Source organism: Carassius carassius, chromosome 49 (assembly GCF_963082965.1).
Source record: "Carassius carassius chromosome 49, fCarCar2.1, whole genome shotgun sequence".
In the NCBI taxonomy this organism is placed as follows: Eukaryota; Metazoa; Chordata; class Actinopteri; order Cypriniformes; family Cyprinidae; genus Carassius; species Carassius carassius.
In genome coordinates this window covers 14,177,695-14,200,598 of record NC_081803.1, presented here as the reverse complement: position 1 = coordinate 14,200,598, position 22,904 = coordinate 14,177,695, and the positions used below count along the sequence as shown (strand labels likewise).

At 38.9% G+C, this 22,904-nt stretch overlaps 1 protein-coding gene across 1 annotated transcript; it reads right to left on the bottom strand.

Moving 5' to 3' along the window:
• Positions 1-201: 201 nt before the first annotated feature.
• On the bottom strand, positions 202-22,053 carry LOC132132581 (microtubule-associated protein 6 homolog). The gene is made up of 4 exons (XM_059545009.1): positions 20,996-22,053; positions 8,184-8,397; positions 7,250-7,458; positions 202-668 (listed from the first exon to the last, which is right to left on the bottom strand). Exons 1-4 carry the CDS (start codon positions 21,706-21,708, stop codon positions 539-541), a joined length of 1,266 nt encoding a protein of 421 aa, XP_059400992.1. The 5' UTR covers positions 21,709-22,053; the 3' UTR covers positions 202-538.
• Between the last annotated feature and the right edge of the window lie 851 nt (positions 22,054-22,904).

Below are 22,904 nucleotides of genomic sequence, written 5' to 3'. Positions count from 1 at the left end.
CTTGGAAAATGGGAAATGACAGCCCCTCGCCCCCAGTGTTTTCATCATGATGGGGACTTTCCATTGACTCCTATTGTTGTCATAATGAATTTTTTTTGTATGTAAAAAATTATTCATTTATTGTTTATTATTATTTAAAAACTGTATGAGGAACATATTTCTTAATGGATATTACAATGAAAGCACGAAAACAACCAGATAGGCACTGATTTAATCATATTTATTATACTTTTAAACAGTATGTTATAATTTAAGGAAGCACTTAATGAACCATGATATTTGCTACTTGGCAACACTATGTTTTGAGAAATAGCATGAAACAGAAAATAGCACCATTTCAGTTGTTGCAAACAGTCTGGGAGCACAGGTTTGTTGATGTTTTTCTCATTAGGAAGCTCATTTTTTTAATCTTAACCTGTGACATAATAGCCTAATTGAACACGTCTCTTATTTTGTCTGCAAAAATATTTTCTAAAATATTTCTCATTACTTCATTGTTCTGTCTATAGCTGCCTTCCTCTTTCACATGTGCTTTGTGTCAGTACTTGACATCCGGCGCGAACCGGACTACTCCCCGACGTGGTTCTGGTCGTTCCACCAGTGGTTCTCTTCCAGAGGTTCCCGCGGAATAATAATCGCTTACTCGTCCGAGGCCAGACTCAGATTCTCTGAGGAGCAGCACAGTGTTATTGCCAAAGGAGGAGCGGAAGGGCGACAGAGGGAGAGAGAGAGAGAGAGGGGGAGAGAGAGAGAGACACAACATGAGGTGATGTTTTATCCGGAAGATTACAGCCCGCACTAGAAGAAACGAGCTTTGAGCATTTTGAGACCACATTATACTCATTATTTTTATTTAGAAATATTATTTATAGTTAGCCATAACGGTCAAAAAATGCTTGAATGAATATTCTGATGAGAAATAGGCTACATTCAATAACATATATGCTAAATATATCCGTTTAGTCGCGGAAAAAGGACGTTGTAGGCAAGAGGTAGACATTTAACCCATTTAGCTGAGACTGTAAGGTCATTTGCGTTTTCGCTGTATTTCAACGTATTTAAATTATTAAGGACGCAAACGTTAATTAAAACGCTATTGGATTAAGAAAATACATTAAATGGAATCCTTCTGCCAGAAGAAATAGCAAAGTTCCTTTAAGACAAGGCATATCACTCGGCGGCCATATTTGAAAATTTGAAACGCTATCTCTTTGAATGGGTAAACATAAAATTCTCAAAAACTGATTTCGACAGATTTAAAGGGTTAGTTCACCCCAAAATGAAAATTATGTCATTAATTCCTCACCATCATGTCATTCTATACCCAGAAGACCTCCATTCATCTTCAGAACACAAATTAAGATATTTTTAGATATATTCGGAGACCTCTCTGACCCTCCCATAGACAGAAATGCAATTACCACGATCAAGGTTCAGAAACGTAGCAAGGAGATCGGTAAAATGCTACTCTGTGTCAGCTGCCTCACACAAATAACGTTTACTACGTTTACAACGTGTTCGTGTGACGCAGCTGACACAGAATAGAATACGCTGTTTATGTGGATTTAGCTACAAAATGGCACTAGGGTGACGCAGAGGAGACAAATTGTTATTTTTGTTTTCTTTGCATACAAAAAGTATTCTCGTAGCTTCATAAAATTACGGTTGAACCCCTGCTGTCACATGTATTATTTTACAGATCTCCTTACTACGTTTCTGGACATTGATCGTGGTAATTACATTGCTGATATGGGAGGGTCAGAGAGGTTTCAGAATTCATCGAAAATATCTTAACTTGTATTCCTAAAATGAACGGAGGTCTTATGGATTTAGAACACATGAGGGTGAGTTATTAATGACAGAGGAGGCTTTCAGCTGTGGCCCGCCCAATGAGAAGTGCGTTTTCCAAATGGATGTAATTTATTAAACAATAATAATAATAAACATCTTATTTCAATTTAACTTTGTATTTTTAGTTTAAAAAATATAAAACGCAAGTTTTCACAGTCTATTACAGGCAGTTTCTTCATTTTCCCATATAGGCTACCTCTTAACACACCCGTTTTTTCCAGGAGTCTCCTGTATATCATACCCATCTCCTGCGCCCCTCTCATTTTGTTATTGTAATAGACAGATCATACAGTTTTTTAACTCATTTGTGACCTTAACCTGGCGACCTACAACTCAGTTGCGCTGTTGACATCTGTGCATGTAGACGTGCGTTTAGTGCTTAAAGGGCGAAAAAACACAACAACTAAATACAGCTACAAATTCAACAACAGCTGGACAGAGGAATTTAATTTCTTATCGCGAAGCAGCATAGACAATTCCCACGCTTTTTGCAAAGTGTGTCACACTTTTTTTAGTATCGGACACGGTAAATGCCCCAAAACCCAAACTCCTTTGATGTCTCAGACATTTGGACCCCATCCTCCAAATAAAAAGATGAATTATAACCGTGGTCTCAGGTTGTTCAAAGGAAAAGTCCAGAAATAAAAGCAGCATGAAAACAACAAGACAGACACCACTGAACAAGAATGCAATATGCTGTTCTGAAACTAAAGATTTAAATATCAAGTTCAATTTCATAAATCTCCTGAAAATAAACAAATAAAAAAGAATTAATCTATGAATGACATTTAAAGTTCACCGTAAATGGATTGTTCTTGCAGTAAGGAGAAGAGATTAACAGTACATCAAATTATAAGTACCAAAAAAAAGAAAAAAAAAGATGTGACACTTCAAACTCTTTTGTTGATAGCAATGCCTCAGATGAATAAATTAAGAAAAAATGCCTTTTCCCTGAAATAGTTTTCTACAAGAACACAGTAACAAGACTGTATGTGATGATAGTAAACATTAAAACAGAACATGCATGTATTAAAATGCACATACATGAGCAGTCAAACTGTCCTAGTCACCCTCCTTTGGCCCAGCACTTTCCATATGGAAGAGAATACACATGGGAGCAAATCAAAAGATGAAGAACATTAAACAGTTATGGTGTACTAAATTTCTCAATGCAAACACCTGTGTACAAAGCACTAGCAACACTACAGTTTTTCTCAGTGAGTAATAACTGTGCTGCTGAAGTACGCATGAAGGCGGATGAAGCTTAACTAATCTCAGGCGAGAATTACCTTGGGTCGGGCATCGCACAGCGCCACAGGTGTTGCTTTAGTGTCTGCACCCAACCAATATCTCGGATGGGCTGACAAAGCTGAATGTAGTGGTACTGTTTTAGCATAACCCTTCAAACGAATGACAAGATCACTCGTTAGCTGAACATTAAAGTAATTAAAGGGATAGTTCAACCAAAAATAAAAATTCTGCCATCACTTACTCACCCTCATGTCATTCCAAATTGGTATGACTTGTGTGGAAATGATTTGCAGAATGCTTTTCCCCCATACAAATATCACTACATGTCAAAATTTGTCAAGAATGGTTGTATTCAATAGAAGGAAGAAAGTAATACACATTTAGAATGACACAAGTGTCAGTAAATGTCAACTATTTTTGTTTTAGGGTGAACTATTCCTTTAATTCCCAAAGCACAAAATCATTATGTAAATCAATCAATCAATCAATCAATCTATCAATATAATCATTAAAGCCAGTCATTATAGACTCACAGTAACTGACACATATTGATCTTTCAAGGACGATTTCAGTCTATTCAGAATGGAATAATTCCAGTTTTTAGGTAAATCTATGATATTCGGTCCTGGAATAGGAAGTTTTGCACCTTTTATTAGTTTGCACATATGAGGCACTGAAGGCCGCAATATATCTGATTCACTCAAGATGCAAACATATATTTCTCAACTCTCAGCTGACAGCAATATGCACAACTTAAAAGATGCCAGAATCTATTCCAGAGCCTGTCACACACAAAATATGAGAATCGCAAAATAGTTCTCTTCCATGTGGATTCAACGTCTCTATGACAGTGACAAGAGAGACAGACAGAAGTACAGGGAGAAACAATACAGATGCACCTACCACTGAGTTCCCAAACGCTCCCACATCTCAAACAAAATGAACCACGACACCTCCGTTTCTGCGTTTGCATTTATTAATTTCAATTAATATGAGCAAGCAAGAGAGAAATCACAATTCACATTATCACAGTTGATTCTGAGGCCCTTTCACATAACATTTTTTTCTCTCCTTTTTAGTATGCATGGACTATATATAGCACCTGTGCTAAGCACACACACACACACACACACACTCACTGACATGTACAACCCGTTAGCTGCTCCTCCTCTGTCTCCCAACAATGTCTTCCCTTTATTCCCATTATATTAACAGTAAGTGAGTCACCAAAGGCTGCAAAATACAAGAAAAGGCCCTCACCCATGTGGCACAGTCAGCTTCAGAGCACAGTGCAGAAGAGAATGAGCTATTCTAGTTCAGCCAGACTGAACAAATAGATACTTTCATTCTATACGAATACTTTCCACAAGTCCGACAGAATGTCTGTGTTTCTGGACTTGAAGTCTGTGTTATAATACATTCAAAGTTTTCATAATGCATTGTAATGTATTATATATTTTCATAAATGATAGTAAACATAGTTATAATAAATCTCAACTGTCTTCGAAGTTTGAACAAAATTTTACATGGTATGTCAAAGTGAAAGTCATGGCAGAATGGCTGTCAATCAAACTCATACATGAAGAAGAATCTATGCTTTCTAGTGTTAGACTGCTAATGGTGCACACTATGAAAGATAAAAAGTTTACGGCTGAACTTGAATAACATGCTATTCTTACTATTCCTGTATATTTTTAGCATTCTTAAATATAATGAGAGTAGTATGCTATTCTGAATTCAGCCAGGGTTAGTGCCATATTTAATTTCTGACAGGAATGGAAATGAGCCTGTGAGGGATATAAGTGTATTCAATGGAATTGAATTTTTTTTCAATCTGGCAATAGATAACAATTACTATGCAGATTGGGCAAACAGGACAATGAGATCACATACTTGACATACTGAAAATGAAGTAGACGTCAAAGGATGAGACCAGGGACAGAGAGGATTTGCAGAGGGGAGGTACATGGTTAAAAAAACAAACAAAAAAACAAATAAAAAAACAATGCAATGCATTTTCTTACACAATGCACTCCCATGATGCCAGCAAATTAAAGGTATTTAAATTCTAAAATAAATGCTATTCAGTCCCAGGAACTACCAACATATTTGTTCTTCCATCACAAACTGACATGAATCTGTGACATTGTCATGTCACATGCAATGCCATGATTATGAGCTGTTACATAATGCCTGATCAGATTATATATAAAAAGATTTCACTGCCAACACAAAATCATCTCTGTGAATGTATCAGCATTAAACTATAAAGGGGTAGTCAACCCAATATTGAAATTCTATCATTTACTGACTCCCTAAAGTCATTCCTAATATGAATGACTTTACTTCTTCTGTGATATAATGTTTTTTTTTTCAGGTCTGTAACACTATTTGGGTGAGAAAATGATGATAGATTTTTTTTTATTTTAAGATAGTTTTAAGTTTGCATTACAGGCTCACTTGACAAGAGATTGTGATGAGGGCTTGTATGCCAGTTTTGTTACCAGACAGAAACAAGTAAACGACACTTGAAATTTCCCCTTATACATACATGTGCATCTTGGGAAGAAGCCTTTTTGGGGCCAACTTTTGATTAAAACAAACAAAGTTGACATGATCATGCAATCAAGAGTAAACAAATAGCATTCCGGACAGATTGCATTCGACTTACCATTACATCAATAGACACATGATAACAAACAGAACAATTAGGCAAGAATACAGGTCATTTCAGTTACTGAACAATGGGGGATGCAGGATCAAAACAAAGAAGGAGACACTCTGGAAAAGTCATTAATAATTAATAAGTTGAATATGCATTCACATAAAGAAGGGCTTTGATTTTAAAGCTGGCTGATCTATTGACCTTTTGAGTTCATTCTACTTGTGTGAACCCCATCTGTCTACCTCGGGGGCTCCCTTAGGGGGGAAGGGAAGTGTGCATGTGAGAGAAAAAGAAACAGTTGGGCAGTGGAAGATAATGTTAAATGTTATATTTTGGTCCTTATATAATTTATGGTGCATGAAGGAATAGAATTCCACCGAAACCTCAAAACCATACATAAACATATTTTTGTTTGTAAAAAAATAAAAATAAAAATTATATTGGTTTGCTTTTCACAAAAAAAAAAATCACAGTGAACATTTAAATCCTATTCTATCAAAAGAAAAATTTACAATAAATCCCATAATGCAATATCATGTTACTGTACTACTACATCTATTTGGTTGTCCAGGCAACAAAGTGGGCCGAAACAAGGTCTGCTTATTATATGACCTTGACAGATGTTTATTTAGAGATACCGATGTTCTATTTAGATATATCCTGCTCCTATAAGGATTAATCAACATTTTCATCATATGGAAGGGTTCTCAAGAAAACAAAATAATTCAAATCATCACAGCACCAAAGTGATCTGAGATCACAACATATCACTTGGGAGCTTGGGGTGTTTGATCAATAAAATTATAGCATAAAACAGGCAAAGCAAGCAGATTAATATAGTCTTAAAACCAAAGATGCACATTTATCAAAGATTTTTGATTGGGAAATTGGCCTTTGTGGTTTGTATGTGTTGCCTAATTTACATAAACATGATTTCAAAAGGCTTATCGGATACATATCAGCTTCATTTCAAAACCCTTGATAAATGAAACCCACCAGTCTGTGCATCTGATGGTAAGTGCATACAGAGCCAATGGCTCCATGCAAAATAAGAGCATCCACTGGCCAAACAGTAGAGTGGCTGCTATGGAAACCTCATTGTGGAGATGAGGAGAGTGGGTGAAGCTATAGTAAATGCAAACGCTTTGATATTACTGGGCGAGATTGTGAGGCAAAAGAGGAGAAAAACATCAAATCCAACCCTGATAATTTTGTCAAATCAGCCCACTGACCTCTCAGAGAAAAAGAGAGAGTGAGAGAAAGAGAGGTGTGGGGTTTTTGAAAATACAGTGAGGAATAAAATGAGAGGTGCATCAGATAGGGAGGGAGAGAGAGAGAGAGAGAGAGGGAGAGGGAGAGGGAGGGGGCAGCAATGGAGAGAAAAGGAATGAGAACCTCTTATTAAATAATTTTGCAGCCTTCGTTCTGCTTTCACCCTTTCGGGAAGAGATTAAATAAGAGAAGAAGTGCAATGGTTTTTACTCTTTCGCCTCAGCCAGTTTGTTGTTGATCTCTTTACTCTTCTCCTTGTCGCCCTGCCCTGCTCTGCTCTCCGGCTGGTTCTCGGAGCTCTTCTTCTTCGAACCACGCAATGATGTCACCTGCTTCTCCTTGGACTTCTTCAGCAGTTTGCCAGGTGTGGCAGCTGTGCTCTTTTTGGGTTTGGAGCGAGGAAGACTGGTTTTCTCCACCTGTATAAGAAATAAAATGGCACACAAATGGTATTTTACAACCGTTATGTGACACATTTCGTTATTTAATGGGAAATAAAATAAGATGGGATTCGGATTGGACGGACATGTTGGACAATGATATTGTTGGTTATTTTCCATAGATTATATTTCCTGCTAATTCAACCCTGGGAATGCCAGCAGAAAATATATTTTGTTCAGTGTTGTGACGTACATCTTAGTGAAATTGTTTTTTTTTTTTTTTGAAAAAGGAAAAAAAAAAAAGTAGAGTGAGGACTTGGTTCTCTCCATTGACTGTTGATTGGATGAAGGTAGATCTGAATGTGAGCTTGAGGTTGACTGTAAGGAAGGGACAGGTTTAAACAGACTGAATGATTGGAAAGGTCTGTCATGTCACAGGTCACTCAACATAATGAAATAAAGAACTGATGCTGATTCACTCAAAGCTTGAGGCCAAAGTTATATCAAACAGCTTTGAAGAAGTACTACTGAGAAGAAAACTGATGTTCAGTTATTTTCCAGCCACTGAGCACATACATTGCTGACATCATGAAGTTACTGAACCCAATAATTGTTTTACAGCCTACTGCAACAAACATACACTTATAAATAAGAATGTAACCAAACATTCAAAAATAGGGCAGAATAAATGTGATTAACCTTTTAAATACCCAGCAGCTAATCTGAATATTGTGTTGTTTTTCCTTAACTTCCACGGCTCGTACCTTTCGGCTCTCTCTGTAAGGTTCATGGTACAGTGTGCGTATCCTCCTCCTTTCCAGGGCCTTGTTTTCATCTGGCTGCTGAGTGGCCTGGTATGGCCTGTAGGTGGCGCTGTAGCTGGTCTCCTGATCAGTCTTCCCATTGGGAGGATGATACTGAGACTGGGCCTTGATGAGCTTCATGGGTTTTACGTCTGTGTAGGCTTTGAACTCAGTCCTGACATAAAGAAACAGATAACATCACAATTATTGGGAAACTGAGTGTAGTGAGTGAATGGCTAAACCATCCAAGTCTAAGAGAAGTTATCAATATTTTTGATCCATTTTTTTCTGAAAAGAAATGCACCTATCTGACAAAAGTTACACTGTCAATGTTTAGAAGTACATCGACATATAGTAGATGACTACAGTAGCAACAAAATTTGAATTTTAATTCAAACTTTAATTTTATATGGTTGAAGGCCCATTCACACCATGCACGATAACTATAAAGATAACGATGAATATAGTTCTAAAAATAGTTCTCAATATTAAAGAATAGCAAAGTCCACACCACAGCTATAACAATAAAGGCACAGAGAAAAGATATAGTTGGAATCATTTTCAGAACGATTTTTTCCAGCTGATGAAAGATACATTGACAGCCAATCAACACTGACAGCCAAATCAACATTGACAGCCAATCAGAATCCATAATGAGCTCCAGAATTTAAAGCGGCAGACGCATGTGCACTTAGAATAAACAGACGATATCGTTGACTGGTGTGGACGCTAATATCATTGTCTTTATAGTTATCGTTTTTTAGGTGTGAACAGGGCTTAACATTCATTTTTATGTTCTGACAGAACAAACAGATCAAGAAAACAATATTTCAATTACATCAAGGTGCTATGCGATACAACAAAAACTACATATAGAATAACTGTTTGGTCCTGCTATATATAGACACTGCATTATAGATCTAGATTGACATAATGCAGAGATCCCCCTCCCCCATTTGCATGACATAGAGTTTTTCCTGAGGCCCTTCCTTTAAAATGAGTAACAAGTCTTTATTCACTGAGATGACACGGACAAATGGTATGTACTTCACTGGAATATGCATCGCAGATTACCCAACATGCAACTTATCTGCAGTGCATCTAACACACATGCACACATACAGACAGAATTCTCTCACTTAAGACCAGCACAAATCAGATTTGTCTCAGACAAACTCAAATCATTCAAAAACAAACTGATTTACTAATGAATCACTCAGACCAACTGGTGCAATTGTTTTATGAATTCCAGATTCAAATTAAGATGTCTTGTGAGCTTTTTTTACTCTAGCTGAGCAAAGATGGAATAATGGCTATTCACTTTAAAAATGTACATGACTTCATTTTAATTTGTAAAAATTCCTTTGGACCTCTTTCTCTTTATTTTTGATTCCATAATATTACAGCCTCAGAGGGGTAGGCTGTATTGATTACGATTGACAGGACAGGAAGAGACGGAAATGCCAGGCAAAGTGATCCATTATCATCCTATTAGATCAATTAGTTGCTTTAGTTTATGAGAGTAAGGAGCAAATGAATACATCTCTGTATGAAACCGTATCAACCATTACAATATATTATAATAAAGCCTAAAAAAAGCCCTGAGAGCATTTGATTTCTCACACTTATCTACTGGAGAACAGAATAGATAACATTACTAGATCAAACTCCTTTACACTCAGAATGAAGAAGGATTCTAAACAGAGAGGGCCCATTATTATGTGAGCACCAAGTTGATGATCAAAGTCATGGGACAGCAAGTGGGGGGAGCATTTACCTCCTTAGAGAAAACGGGATGTGAGAAACATGGCCCATGCAATGTGTTTTAAAAGAATATTTCAGGTGAAATACATGTGAATCTTTATCGTCAACAGAAAATGATTCTCTCTCTCAGTTGTAAAAACATGCTTTTCAAATGCCTTTTGTGTATCAATTTTGTTGTTAAATTTGACCCATGTCCCAGACCCAAACTTTCAATCTTAAACTATGAAAAATCAGTATAAAAGTATTAATTATTTATTACAATGGAAACATCTTTAAAAGTATGCAAAAGGTGCAAACATTTAATTGAATTGTGTGTTAAGGATAAATGAAAACCTAGCTAGAAAATTAGCCTAAGCAAGGACCATGTGCAAACATCATGTATTTCTGATAAATTGTTCTTTGGGAATGTGAATTTGATGATACTGCTAGTGTTTTGATTTAAAGGGAGGCCTCCTTTCTCTCCCTGTTGAGAAAAGAAAGGGGAGCGGAAAGAAAAAAAGTGAAAGTTGTTACATAAGATAAATTAAGTCCAATCAGAATGCTTGAAACCTCAGCAGAAAAACATGACAGAAGAAGAAGGAGTCAAGAGTTTATACAGCAACACACACACACACACACACACACACACACACACACACACTTGTTTTTGTGAAAAGTGGGGACATCCCATAGGCGTAATGGTTTTTATACTGTACAAACTGTATATTCTATGGCCCTACACCAACCCTAACCCTCACAGGAAACTTTGTGCATTTTTACTTTCTCAAAAAAACTCATTCTGTATGATTTATAAGCGTTTTGAAAAATAGGGACATGGGTTATGTCCTCATAAGTCACCCTCTCCTTGTAATACATGTGTCATACCCATGTCATTATACAGAGACAGATAGAGAATGACAAAAACATAAAGACAGAGAGAGAAGGCTGTTACACATATACAACAGGACTCCTAACAATGAGTTTAGTGTGCTTATTGTAAATAAGTGCTTGGTACCAGCTGTCAAATCATTCATTTGATAATGAGCATCAACACTGTTCTACAATGCTGTATTACACCAGTTTATTTTGTAATTTAACAGAATTAATTTAATGGAAAAAGCACAGTATTTTTTCAGATGAGCTCACTCATATAATTAACCGCTGTCATCAAAAATCATTTGTAGATTTGAGCATACAGTGAGGTTGATATTTTTCCTCTCCCCAGGCATTGAACTTTTGTGAGCAGCCTTTGTCACTATGGTGATATGCTGGCACTAGAGAATTGTGTTGTGGGGAGCCAGAGCAGTGCACCATGGGTAGACTTGGCACATTGGAGTAACGTGGTGTTTAACAGAAGCATGTAAAGCTGTTTTGCTTTTAACTTGGATCCAAAAACAACATCCTGATTATTTTGTAGTCTAGACCTATTAGATGACAACAGTGCTTGATGTTACCAAAAATAGACAGCGTATTTTGGATTAATGAACACTGTAAAACTGACTCATTCTATTAATCCATTAGCACTGCAAATAATTAGATTATATAATTTATATTTTTATTGTCCTTTCTTATTCTAGTAACAGCCTTGCTGTCAGATCAATAGAGGTACCATCTTCCTGCTGTACCTATAGCATGACATATTCCTTCTGACATTCACTTTGGACACCAAAGTGAATCCCAATGAGATTATCCCTCTAACTCTGCCCTGTAAGGCAAAACTCTCTTTCTCATTCTCTTTCTCTGCTGCTTCCTCTGTTATACTGATCGATTCCGGTCTTTGAATTGTTACAGCATCTTCAATTACTGCACTAGGCCTACTCAAGAAAAGGGATAAAAGGAAAGGCATGAAGGGAGAAAAGTCATAAAAGTATATTAATTTACTGCTTAATGCTATACAATGTCTGTTGTACATCATATTGCACAAATGTACTTATATGATTTACTATATATAAAGATGGTGCAGGCTGTTGGCAGTCTGATGATATTCACAGCGTTAAAAGCCGATTGGTTCATGTTGCATGCGCAGTATGTCACAGTGTCTGGTTTGTGTTCCCTGGGTAACCACTAGATGTCCTCCTTCCCCACGATGTCTGTCACTTCATGAACCACACTCCCCACGATCTCTGTCTAATCATTGCACTCAGCTGTCACTGGTCATTAATCATTGCACTCAGCCAATTCCCCATTAGCATTGTCATTTCCCTGTGTATTTATACCCTGTCTGTTTTACTGTGTCACGGAGTCCTTGTAGTTTTCACGCTACTTCTAGTCCTGTCCTTGAGAGGAAGCGTACGTCTGCCGAGCCAGCGCCACTGCCCATGATGGCTGCAAGTCCAGCGCCACTGCACAAGATGGCCGCCAGCCCAGTGCCACGAGGCAAGATGGACGCCAGCCCAGCGCCACAGCACAAGATGGCCGCCAGCCCAGAGCCACTGCGCAGAATGGCCGCCGGCCCAGCACCACTGCCCATGATGGCCGCAGGTCCAGCGACACTGCACAAGATGGCCGCCAGCCCAGCGCCACGAGGCAAGATGGACGCCAGCACAGCGCCACAGCACAAAGTGGTCACCAGCCCAGCGCCACGATGCAAGATGGCCGCCAGCCCAACGCCACTGCCCAGGATGGCCGCTGAAACATTTTTGGATTATTTCTCTATGCTGTCCAAAATCCTAGAGATTCCCAGGAGTGTTCACGTCACGTCTGCTGATCCAGAGACTGTTCACGTCACGTCTGCTGAGCCAGCGCCACAGTACAAGATGGCCACCAACCCAGCACCACTGCACAAGGTGGCCGCCGACCCAGAGCCACTGCACAAGGTGGCCGCCAGCCCGGAGCCACTGCAGAGGATGGCAGCTACAGTGGGCTTTCCAGAGTCGAGTCAGGTCCCCGTGGACCCTCCAGAGTCGAGTCAGGTCCCCGTGGACCCTCCAGAGTCGAGTCAGGTCCCCGTGGACCCTCCAGAGTCGAGTCAGGTCCCCGTGGACCCTCCAGAGTCGAGTCAGGTCCCCGTGGACCCTCCAGAGTCGAGTCAGGTCCCCGTGGACCCTCCAGAGTCGAGTCAGGTTCCCGTGGACCCTCCAGAGTCGAGTCAGGTTCCCGTGGACCCTCCAGTGTTGAGTCAGGTTTCCGTGGACCCTCCAGAGTCGAGTCAGGTTCCCGTTGACCCTCCAGAGTCGAGTCAGGTGCTAGTGGACCCTCCAGAGTCGAGTCAGGTGCTCGTGGACCCTCCAGAGTCGAGTCAGGTGCTCGTGGACCCTCCAGAGTCGAGTCAGGTGCTCGTGGACCCTCCAGAGTCAGGGTTAGTCACTGTTGACTGTCCAGAGTCAGGGCTAGTCACCGTTGACCGTCCAGAGTCAGGGCTAGTCACCGTTGACCCTCCAGAGTCAGGGCTAGTCACCGTTGACCCTACAGAGTCAGGGCTAGTCACCGTTGACCTTCCTGAGTCAGGGCTAGTCACCGATGACCTTCCAGAGTCAGGGCTAGTCACCATTGACCTTCCAGAGTCAGGGCTAGTCACCGTCGACACTCCGGAGTCAAGCCAAGTCACCGGTGAAATTCATGGACAAAGGCAAATCACCAGTGTTCTTCATGGGCAAGGTCAAGTCACCGACTATCTTCATGGGCAAAGGCAAGTCACCATTGATCTTCATGAACAAATGCAGGTCACCAATGATCTTCATGAACAAAGGCAAGTCACCATTGAGCTTCATGAACAAATGCAAGTCACCAATGATCTTCATAAACAGATGCACGTCACCAATGGTCTTTATGAAAAAAGGCAAGTCACCATTGATCTTCATGAACAAATGCAAGTCACCATTCATCTTCATGAACAAATGCAAGTCACCATTCATCTTCATGAACAAATGCAAGTCACCAATGATCTTCATGAACAAATGCAAGTCACCAATGATCTTCATGAACAAATGCAAGTCACCAATGATCTTCATGAACAAATGCAAGTCACCAATGATCTTCATGAGCAGAGTCAAGTCAGCATTGATCTTCTGGAATCTAGTATAAACACCATGGGATTACCAGAGTCTCGTCACTTCTCTGTGGAACTACCAGAGACTCTCCACGTCTTTGCTGAACTACCAGAGCCTCTCCACGTCTCTGCTGAACTACCAGAGCCTCTCCACGTCTCTGCTGAACTACTAGAGCCTCTCCTCGTCTCGGCTGAACTACCTGAGTCTCTCCTCGCCTCTGTGGAACTTAATGAGCCTAGTCACGTCTCAGCCGAACTCTCTGAGCGCTCGACTGATCCTGTGGTGGCCACGGAGGCTACCCTTAACTTGTTCATGTTCTCTGTTTCAGACTTGCCCAACCAGACTTGCTCTCCTGTCAATTCGTTCCCACTGTGGTGGTCTTCGGCGCCACCCTGGTGGGCTTCGGTCTTGACCACACGGACGTGGTGGTCTTCTGCTCCGCCCTGGGGGGCGTCGGTCTTGACCACATGGACGTGGTGGTCTTCTGCTCTGCCCTGGGGGACTTCTGTCTTGACCACACGGATGTGGTGGTCTTCTGCTCCGCCCTAGTGGGCTTCTGGCTCGACCACATGGATGTGGTGGTCCACTGCGCCGCCCTGGTGGGTCTCTGTCTCGACCACAAGGATATGGTGGTCTTCTGTTCCACCGTGGAATCCTGCCCGGTCAGCACTGTCCTGGGTCCCTGAACACCCTGACCCACCCTGGTCTCCTGTTGTGTTGTTGTTGTTGTTTTTTTTGTTCACTTCCTGTCCCTGTTCCCCTCTGTGAGCCTGGCCCTCCGTCCCTCCCCCTGATCCTCCGCCGGTCCACCTCCCTCCTGGTCTCCCTGTTTTGTGTTTGCACGTCTGGTCTCTGTTCCCCAATTTACATGTTCCTCTTGTCTCTGGTTTCCCCATTTTTCCTGGCCCTCCGTCCCTCCCCCTGAGCCTCCACCTGTCCACCTCCCTCCTGGTCTCTTGTTTTGTCAGTCTCATTTTGGAGCGTCTGGTAGCCGCTCCGTAGAGGGGGGGTATTGTCACAGTGTCTGGTTTGTGTTCCCTGGGTAACCACTAGATGTCCTCCTTCCCCACAGTGTCTGTAACTTCATGAAACACATTCCCCACGATCTCTGTCTAATCATTGCACTCAGCTGTCACTGGTCATTAATCATTGCACTCAGCCAATTCCCCATTAGCATTGTCATTTCCCTGTGTATTTATACCCTGTCTGTTTTAGTATGTATCACGGAGTCCTTGTAGTTTTCACGCTACTTCTAGTCCTGTCCTTGCCTGATTGTTTTGTGTTTGTTTATGTGTGGATTGCTACTCTGGTTTTGACCCCTGCCTGGACTGGATAACGATTTGGATTACCCCAATAAAAGACATAAGGATCTCTCTCTGAGAGAGAGATCCTTATTAGAACCTGCACTTGGATCTCTCTCTGTGTTTTCCTGTGTCCCGATCGTGACACAGTAGGGCTGGTCGATTAATCGAAAAATAATCAAAACCGAAATTCATAACCTCCAACCGACGTAATTTTCCCATGACGGTTATTTTGTTTTTTTAATCCTGTTAACACTTCCCCCTTAAAAGCCTACTAGCACGTGTGTAGCCACATGACTCTGCCCCGTCCAGTCAGTGGCATATAAGCAAAACACGGAGGTGAACGCCGGTTCAACACATAGTGATGGCGCGTGAGCGGTGAGCCTTGCGTCTTCACTAAACTTTGTCAGTTGTATTTGTTTTATGGTTTGGACATTCAAGCGATTAGATGAACGGATGTGTATTCTTATATTGAGCTACCATGTTCGCGCAGCTGCATTGTGGCACCAACACTCATATAAACAGGAGCTATGAAGATTGCGCGCACAGAGGAACACAGAAACTAGTTGACAGCACTGTCCTGTGATTTATCACTAAAGTAGCTTAGAATCTCAAAACTTATTATAGCATGCATGCGTGCAGGTGCAGCGCACATGAAGCACAAGAGCGTGCACAGAGAGTAGCGGTCGGCGGTCGCGCTGCGGGTCCCGGTTTGTGTCCGTTCTCGGACTGTTCTGTGTATTTTAACTGTAGAAAAGGTTGTTCCGAGTCAAAACTACGATACAGAAAACTACATCAGTATATCATCATAAACACAGCCGTTTTTTTCTTACATGAACGTAAACAGATGACAAAGAAAACACAGTACAGTATTTTTGCTTAAAGAGACAACAGCCTAATAAACGCTGCCTGTCATTAATGTTAATCAAAGAACAAAAGAAAATCATTCACTGATCTTGACTGAATATATTTAATTACTTTACTTGATTAATCTTTATTTTATTTATAAAAAGAAAACTATGCAGTGTTTTTAAACTTTTAATTACAGTTTCTGTACCTGAAATTTAGTTTAGTTGTATTTATTTATGATATTGCTAATTGATTTGTATGTTCCTTTCTTATTACTGACCTATCTTATTACTTGTCTTTAACACTTTAATATTAGAAATTTATATAAATCTAGTTGTTTTTGCTATGGTATTTTTTTGAATCACAGGCGAAATTCCTCTTGCAGTGTTTTGTAGGCTGCTTATTTTTGCTCATGTTATTCAGCTGCAACAGAATGCTTTGTAAAAATGTTTGACATCTAAATGTTTGATTTTTATATTGGATTTTTTATCTTATTGGAATCAAAACTAGGAATCGATAAGAATCGGAATCGATAAAATTCAAACGATACCCAACCCTAGTAAGAAATGTAACGAACATAGATAAAATAACTGCTGATAGTCAATCATATTTACAGTACAAACCTTGTCAGTGAACTATGAGGGCAAAAAAACAAAACCGAAACAAAATAATCGTTCATTAATCGTTAATAAAATGTTCAACTAATCAAGGTTTTGATTTTAGGCCATAATCGTCCAGCCCTAATGCGCAGCCAGTGAGCTTGCTGCTTTACATATAAATGGCTAGTTAGCATTCACTAGAGCATTTCGCAGCACACTTTCAGAGTTCCTCTTAAACCCCTCCACCTTCCCCAGTTCCACCTGTATAGATCTATGCTATGGGCTATTATATATGCTATTTGTGCAGCAGCAGTATGTCTTAAATGCTCACAGCACCAAGTTATGTACTTATGTACAAGCACAGTATCGGCAATAAGTTCCTGTACTTGCTTTGCAACAGCAGCAGCAATAATCTACCACGACAACAGCAATAACCAACAGCAGCAACAATTTAGCAGCATAGCCAAGACCAAATATATAAACATGACCATATCACCATGCTAAAATCTTCAGAGAGTTGTCATGATAGAATATGTATATATATATTTATATATACACACGCAATACAATTTTTTTTTCTTCTTTTCGCTAGTATCAAAAAGCCTATCTATATCAAGTATTATTTATATACCATTATAGTATTTACTCATACTCTGAATTACCTTTTATTTCATATTTTCAGATTTCATTTTAATTTTAGTCAATGTTTTAGACATTTTGTATGCTTTTGTCATTTTCTTACATTTTTATTTAGCTTTAATGTATATTTCAGTTTTAGCTTTGGTCATTTTATTATTTAAACTTATTTTTCAGTTAGTTGCCATGCCATGGGGTAATTGTTAATCAACGGGATTTAACTCATCAGATTTAGGATACACTTAGTTATTTATACTACTGTACATAACCTTAATATTATCACTCATATCTGCACAAAATGACCCGAATGCACAAGTGAACGTGTCTGTGCTGCTCTGAATGTTTTACTGCTGTTGTGGGGGCATTCTTCACACAACAAAGTATAATAAATATAAAAATTATAAAACACGGCAACTAAACTATAAAAGATGTGAGTGTTTTATTATAATGGTGTTCTCATTATAATGTTGTGCATATCACAGTACTAGTTATAGTTATTCATATTTTGCATTGTTGTTTGTGTTGCATGTGCTGCACACTGTGGACGCATTCTTCACATAACAACGTGCTGAAACATGGCATATTCTTTTACAGGACATGTTCTCATTATAATTTTATATAGCCTATATGACAGATTTGTTCTGTACATGAAGTGTCTCAGCAGAGCATCGCGGTACACAATGTACCGTGTTTTTTCTGTTCGGTTTGAATATCGTTAGACCCCTAATTTATACTACATAACAGCATAGAATAGTGCATAAGTACATAACTTGGGATGCACCATTAGTTAACAATAACTCTGAATCGTAGGTATTTTCTATTTTCAAGTCAAGTCAACAGTGAAAAAAACCTAAAAAACAACAACCCCAAAACAATTACCGAATACAAAATAATTACTAGACACTTAAACTGCAAAAATGTATGAGCTATTACAATATTTTGTGCACAAGAAATATCAACTGCAGACTAAAGATTACTGATCTGCAGGGAGAGAGAGAGAGCAAGAGACAGTAGAGAGATAAATGAAGGAAGCAACTTCCTCTTTACAGCAACCTGTCAAGGCGCACCTAAATATTTTCTGGCTCAAAATAAAACACCACAGACGGCTTTTCAAAGGCTTCTTAAAGTAGAGGATAATTTTTGATATCCAGTTTCATCAGCTTGTGTCATACATCTTAAGCCCTGTCACTGCTTTGTAGCATGACAGTGCAACAAAGCAAAACTCAGGACTAAACATGAGATTAAGTCAAACTAATCCTGAGCTTTCCAGTTGAAAGAATCACACTATAACAATTCATGCATGCACTGTCATGCAAACTGAACTGATGACTCCAAGTCAAAAAGAAAAAAATCCACACAGGAAATATTAAATGTGTCCTCAGAGGCATTTTGAGATTAAAGTTCTCACCCAACAAATAACACCATATATGCAGGTCTAAAGGCAAGATTCCAATGCAATTCAGGCTTAATTTAACACCATATAATCTATATCCAAAGCAACCTTCAAGGCACCAAAAGATATTTATTATAACTGTACAGAGTATCAAAAACCCAATCTTGTTCAGCTGCAGGAGTGATTTGCAAGCGCACATTAATAAGTGGGTGAATTATGGACACAAATACTCCACAATAACAATGACAGACTTTTCAAATGAGATCCAGAACTCAAATCGGAGAGGGAATACGGAGAACGTTCTTTCTTTACACATTTATAGTTCACAGTTTGTAATAAAAAAAGTGATTGAAAGGCAGCTGAATACCAAGTAGGACCAGGAACAGCAGAGCACTATACAAACTTCAGCTCCATCTGCTTTAAACAAAGACAGGCAAATAAAAGCAAGTAAAAAAGCCATGTTTTATATGTTAAAGCTGGAAAATAAAAGCTTATTTTAGGGCTCTCTGAGTTGCACAAACCTGAACATTTTTCACCACTTATTTACACCTTAACAAATGGATTATTAAAGTATTAGTTCACTTAAAGAAAAAAAAATTCCTGATAATTTACTCAACCCGATGTCATCCAAGATGTTCATGTCTTTCTGTTTTCCGTAGCAAAGAAATTAAGATTTTTTAGGAAAACATTCCAGGATTTTTCTCCATATAATGGACTTCAGTGGTGGACACGTTGGAAAGGTCATGCACGGTTAGCTCTTCATGTGTACTCTGGTTCAAAAAGGTAAAGTAAGGTGAAAAACTCCATCTCATTTTCTCCCCTGACTTCAACGACATTGTTGGTTTACCTTTTTTTGTAAAGGACATTTGACTTTCTATGCACGTTCGCTTTGTAAACACTAAGTCGGTTCTTCCACTACATCATACATGACCTTTCTAAAGTGACTATGTAATGCATGAAGTAGAGCTAGTGCAAGACAAGCATTTGTGGTTAAAAATATATACACTTTTATTTTTTTAAGAAAACTGATTGTTTCGCTATACAAGCCCTAATTCCACGTCTGGGATCATGTAGAGCCCTTTGAAGCTGCAATGAAACTGCAATTTGGACATTCAGCCCATTGGTTACCATTGAAGTCCATTATATGGAGAAAATATTTTTCTCAAAAACCATATTTTCTTTGCGACTTAACATCTTGGATGACATGGGGTTGAGGGAATTTTTATTCTGGAAGCAAACTAATCCTAATGCAATCACTTTGCCACAATGGCCTCACTTTACCCTAAAGCTAACCCTGAAGAAAATGAAAGCCTTTTCCAAAAACAGCTTCTGCTCCAGTGTTCTCCAGCCCCCTGCATGTCCTGCCATCTGTAGGTGTTAGTACAGCAGTATACACAAGATTTAACCCACAGCTGACCTCCTTTTGGCTTTTTCACTCCACAATACACTTTCCATTTGGTACTTTACACTGACTTCAATTGTTTTTATACTGGTCTAGTGGTATTTTATATTTCTTAATGCCCACTTAATCCATTTGTCGTTTTTTTAGAGGCATTATTTTGTATTATTTTGCATTGCTATTATTTAGCATAACAGCTCTATTTAGGTTTTACTGTCAAACCAAGCCTCTGAATCACTGTAGAACATCAGTTCTCAACCTTTTTGACTCACTGTCAATGACAGGGATCAATATCCCATCAAGATACTTCTACTGTAATGACAAATCCACTGAATTTATATCTTTTTTATTTCTAGAAACAAGGATCGGTTTCAATATATTAAAATAAATAAATAGAATAATGTATTATAAGAATTATATTATAACATATAACAATTGAAATCATTATAGATTCTTACATTTCATCATTTCAGATGTTTAAATGGGTAAATTAATATTTAAAACTATTTTACAAATAGCAAGTTCAATATTTGAGACCTTTGGATAACTAGAAAATTATACAAATTTTCATGACATTTTGCGATTGTATTAATTATCGTCATCATTGCAGGATTTACAATACCATCACACTTTCAAACATGTTGCTCATGTAAAAGCAAATCCTTGTTCCTAAATAAAATGACAATTGTAAGATTTAAATTTTTAGCTGTTTTAACTTCTTTTAATAATTGATTTGTCTTATTTAAAATTATTTTTAGTTATCGTGAGGCCCCCTTGGAAGTTTGCTGAGGCCCTGAGTGGGTTCCAGACCCCTGGTCTTTAACACTACTGTACAATCATTCATTGATAATCAGTCAGCTTTACCTGTAGGAGCTGCCAGAGGACACTTCTTGTTTGATCTGCTGGTTGAGAGCATCCACAGCTGCCCTCCCTTTACCCTCTGTAGTAGGGGCATCTCCCACGCCCTGCCCATCCAACTTCACACCAGCTTTCTTTTCAGAAACCATGGTCACTTTCTTGACTTGTCTCTTTTTCCTTTCACTAGACAGGATCTCCTTCTCATGCACCTTGTCAGCAATCTCGCTCTTTTCCACCCCAATCTCCATCATCTCTAAGGTGTGTTTGGCTCTGTCAGGGATGCGGTCACTGCCCACTGAGATGGTCAGAGAGGGTTTGGGGATCCAAGGATGATCTCCCCTCTTTGGGATAGGCCAGGCTCTGAAGTCCTTCTGATACTGGGTCTTTTTGTTAAAAGGAACCTCAGGGCAATGATACGTGTTCTTGGGCTTGCAGCTGGGCTCAGGGCGAACATTCCAGTGTCTGTAGTCCTGGCGCATCACAGATCCTGAAATGTTTTCCTCCTGGGCTGCAGGTCCTTTGGTCACCGCCTCGCGCTCGCTGTGAAGCGGCTGCGTTTCTATGGCGACCTTCGACGCAGGCTGCTGCAGGTGAAGATGCTGCATTTCGGACACGTCCGAGTACTTGGTGAAAACCAACGGCACCGCGATGTCGCCCTTGTCCAGCTGGTTCCAGAACCGAGCCATACAGCAGACTCTGGAGATACAGGGCCATGCCATGATGGTTTGCCAACGTCTTACCTTCTGTTATGTCAATATCTTCCTTTCCTCAAAGCTGTTTTATATTCAGTTTGTGGAACTAAACGCGCTCGTATCACAAAATGTCCGATTCGCAATGTTTTTCCTTAAAACGATGCTGTCAAATATGACAGGACATAAGTCCACTGTAAAAGAGGCATAACCGTTTTTTTGAGGGGTTTTTGCCTGTGAAATATTCTGGTTTTGCTCCGTCCTGATCCCCTTGCGCTCGTTAGAATAGCATAATTAGTGAAGACACAGCTGCCCCTCCCGCGCGCCTCCTCTGCTCAGCATCCACAGAGAAGAGCTGAATCACCTGCCACTGTCATCATCACGCAACGTCTACAATGGGCGGAGTTACGCCCGAATCCCCGCCCACTAAGAAGCGTTCTGAAAACAATCTCTGTTGGAAATCAGGAAAGATGCTCAAGAATAGCTCAAACACGTTATGCTTACTCTTATTCTTATTCTCTGTATAGGCTTAGACTATATGTTAATTAAAGTTTTTGAAAGAAGTCTCTTATGCTCACCAAGGCTGTATTTATTTGATAAAAACATTAATGTCGTGAAATAATATTACAATTTAAAATAACGATTCTCTATTTTATTATATTTTAAAATGTATTCCTATGTTGGCAAAGTTTTATTTTCAGCAGTCACTACGCGTTAAATATAGGCTATTTAATATGCTGCTCAGGAAACTTATCGTTATCAGTATTAAAAATATTAGTATTTTTTAAACAAAAATATTAAAAAAAGAAAAATAATTTCTTTCAGGATTCTTTGATGTAGAAAATACGGATAAAATAGAAAGTTCAAAAGCACAGCATTTATTTAAACTTTTTTTTGTAACATTAGAATTGTATGTGCTTTAATAATACTTTGTTTTTTTTACATTTTGGCATTTTTTTCAAGAATTACATGAACAAGTAATCATTTTAAAAATATTTATAATAATCAACCCTATTTTAATAATAATATATTTTACAATTAATATAAATGTATGTATATATTGCATTATTTATATATTATTATTATTATTATTATGTATATTATTTCATAAATTATTATATATATATATATATAATGACAAAAATATATATTTTAATAATAATGTCTTTTACAATTAATATAGTATAATATATTATATATTAGTCCCTTCTTTTCATAAACATGTT

Bases quoted from the DNA above. Each gene is read 5' to 3' on its own strand.
- LOC132132581 (XM_059545009.1), bottom strand. From the start codon at position 21,708: ATGGCATGGCCCTGTATCTCCAGAGTCTGCTGTATGGCTCGGTTCTGG. The intron at 8,398-20,995 runs GTAAAGCTGACT...TCTTTATGTCAG, and splicing joins TCCTCTGGCAGCTCCTACAG to GACTGAGTTCAAAGCCTACA. The intron at 669-7,249 runs GTAAAAACCATT...GCTGCTCCTCAG, and splicing joins AAACTGGCTGAGGCGAAAGA to AGAATCTGAGTCTGGCCTCG.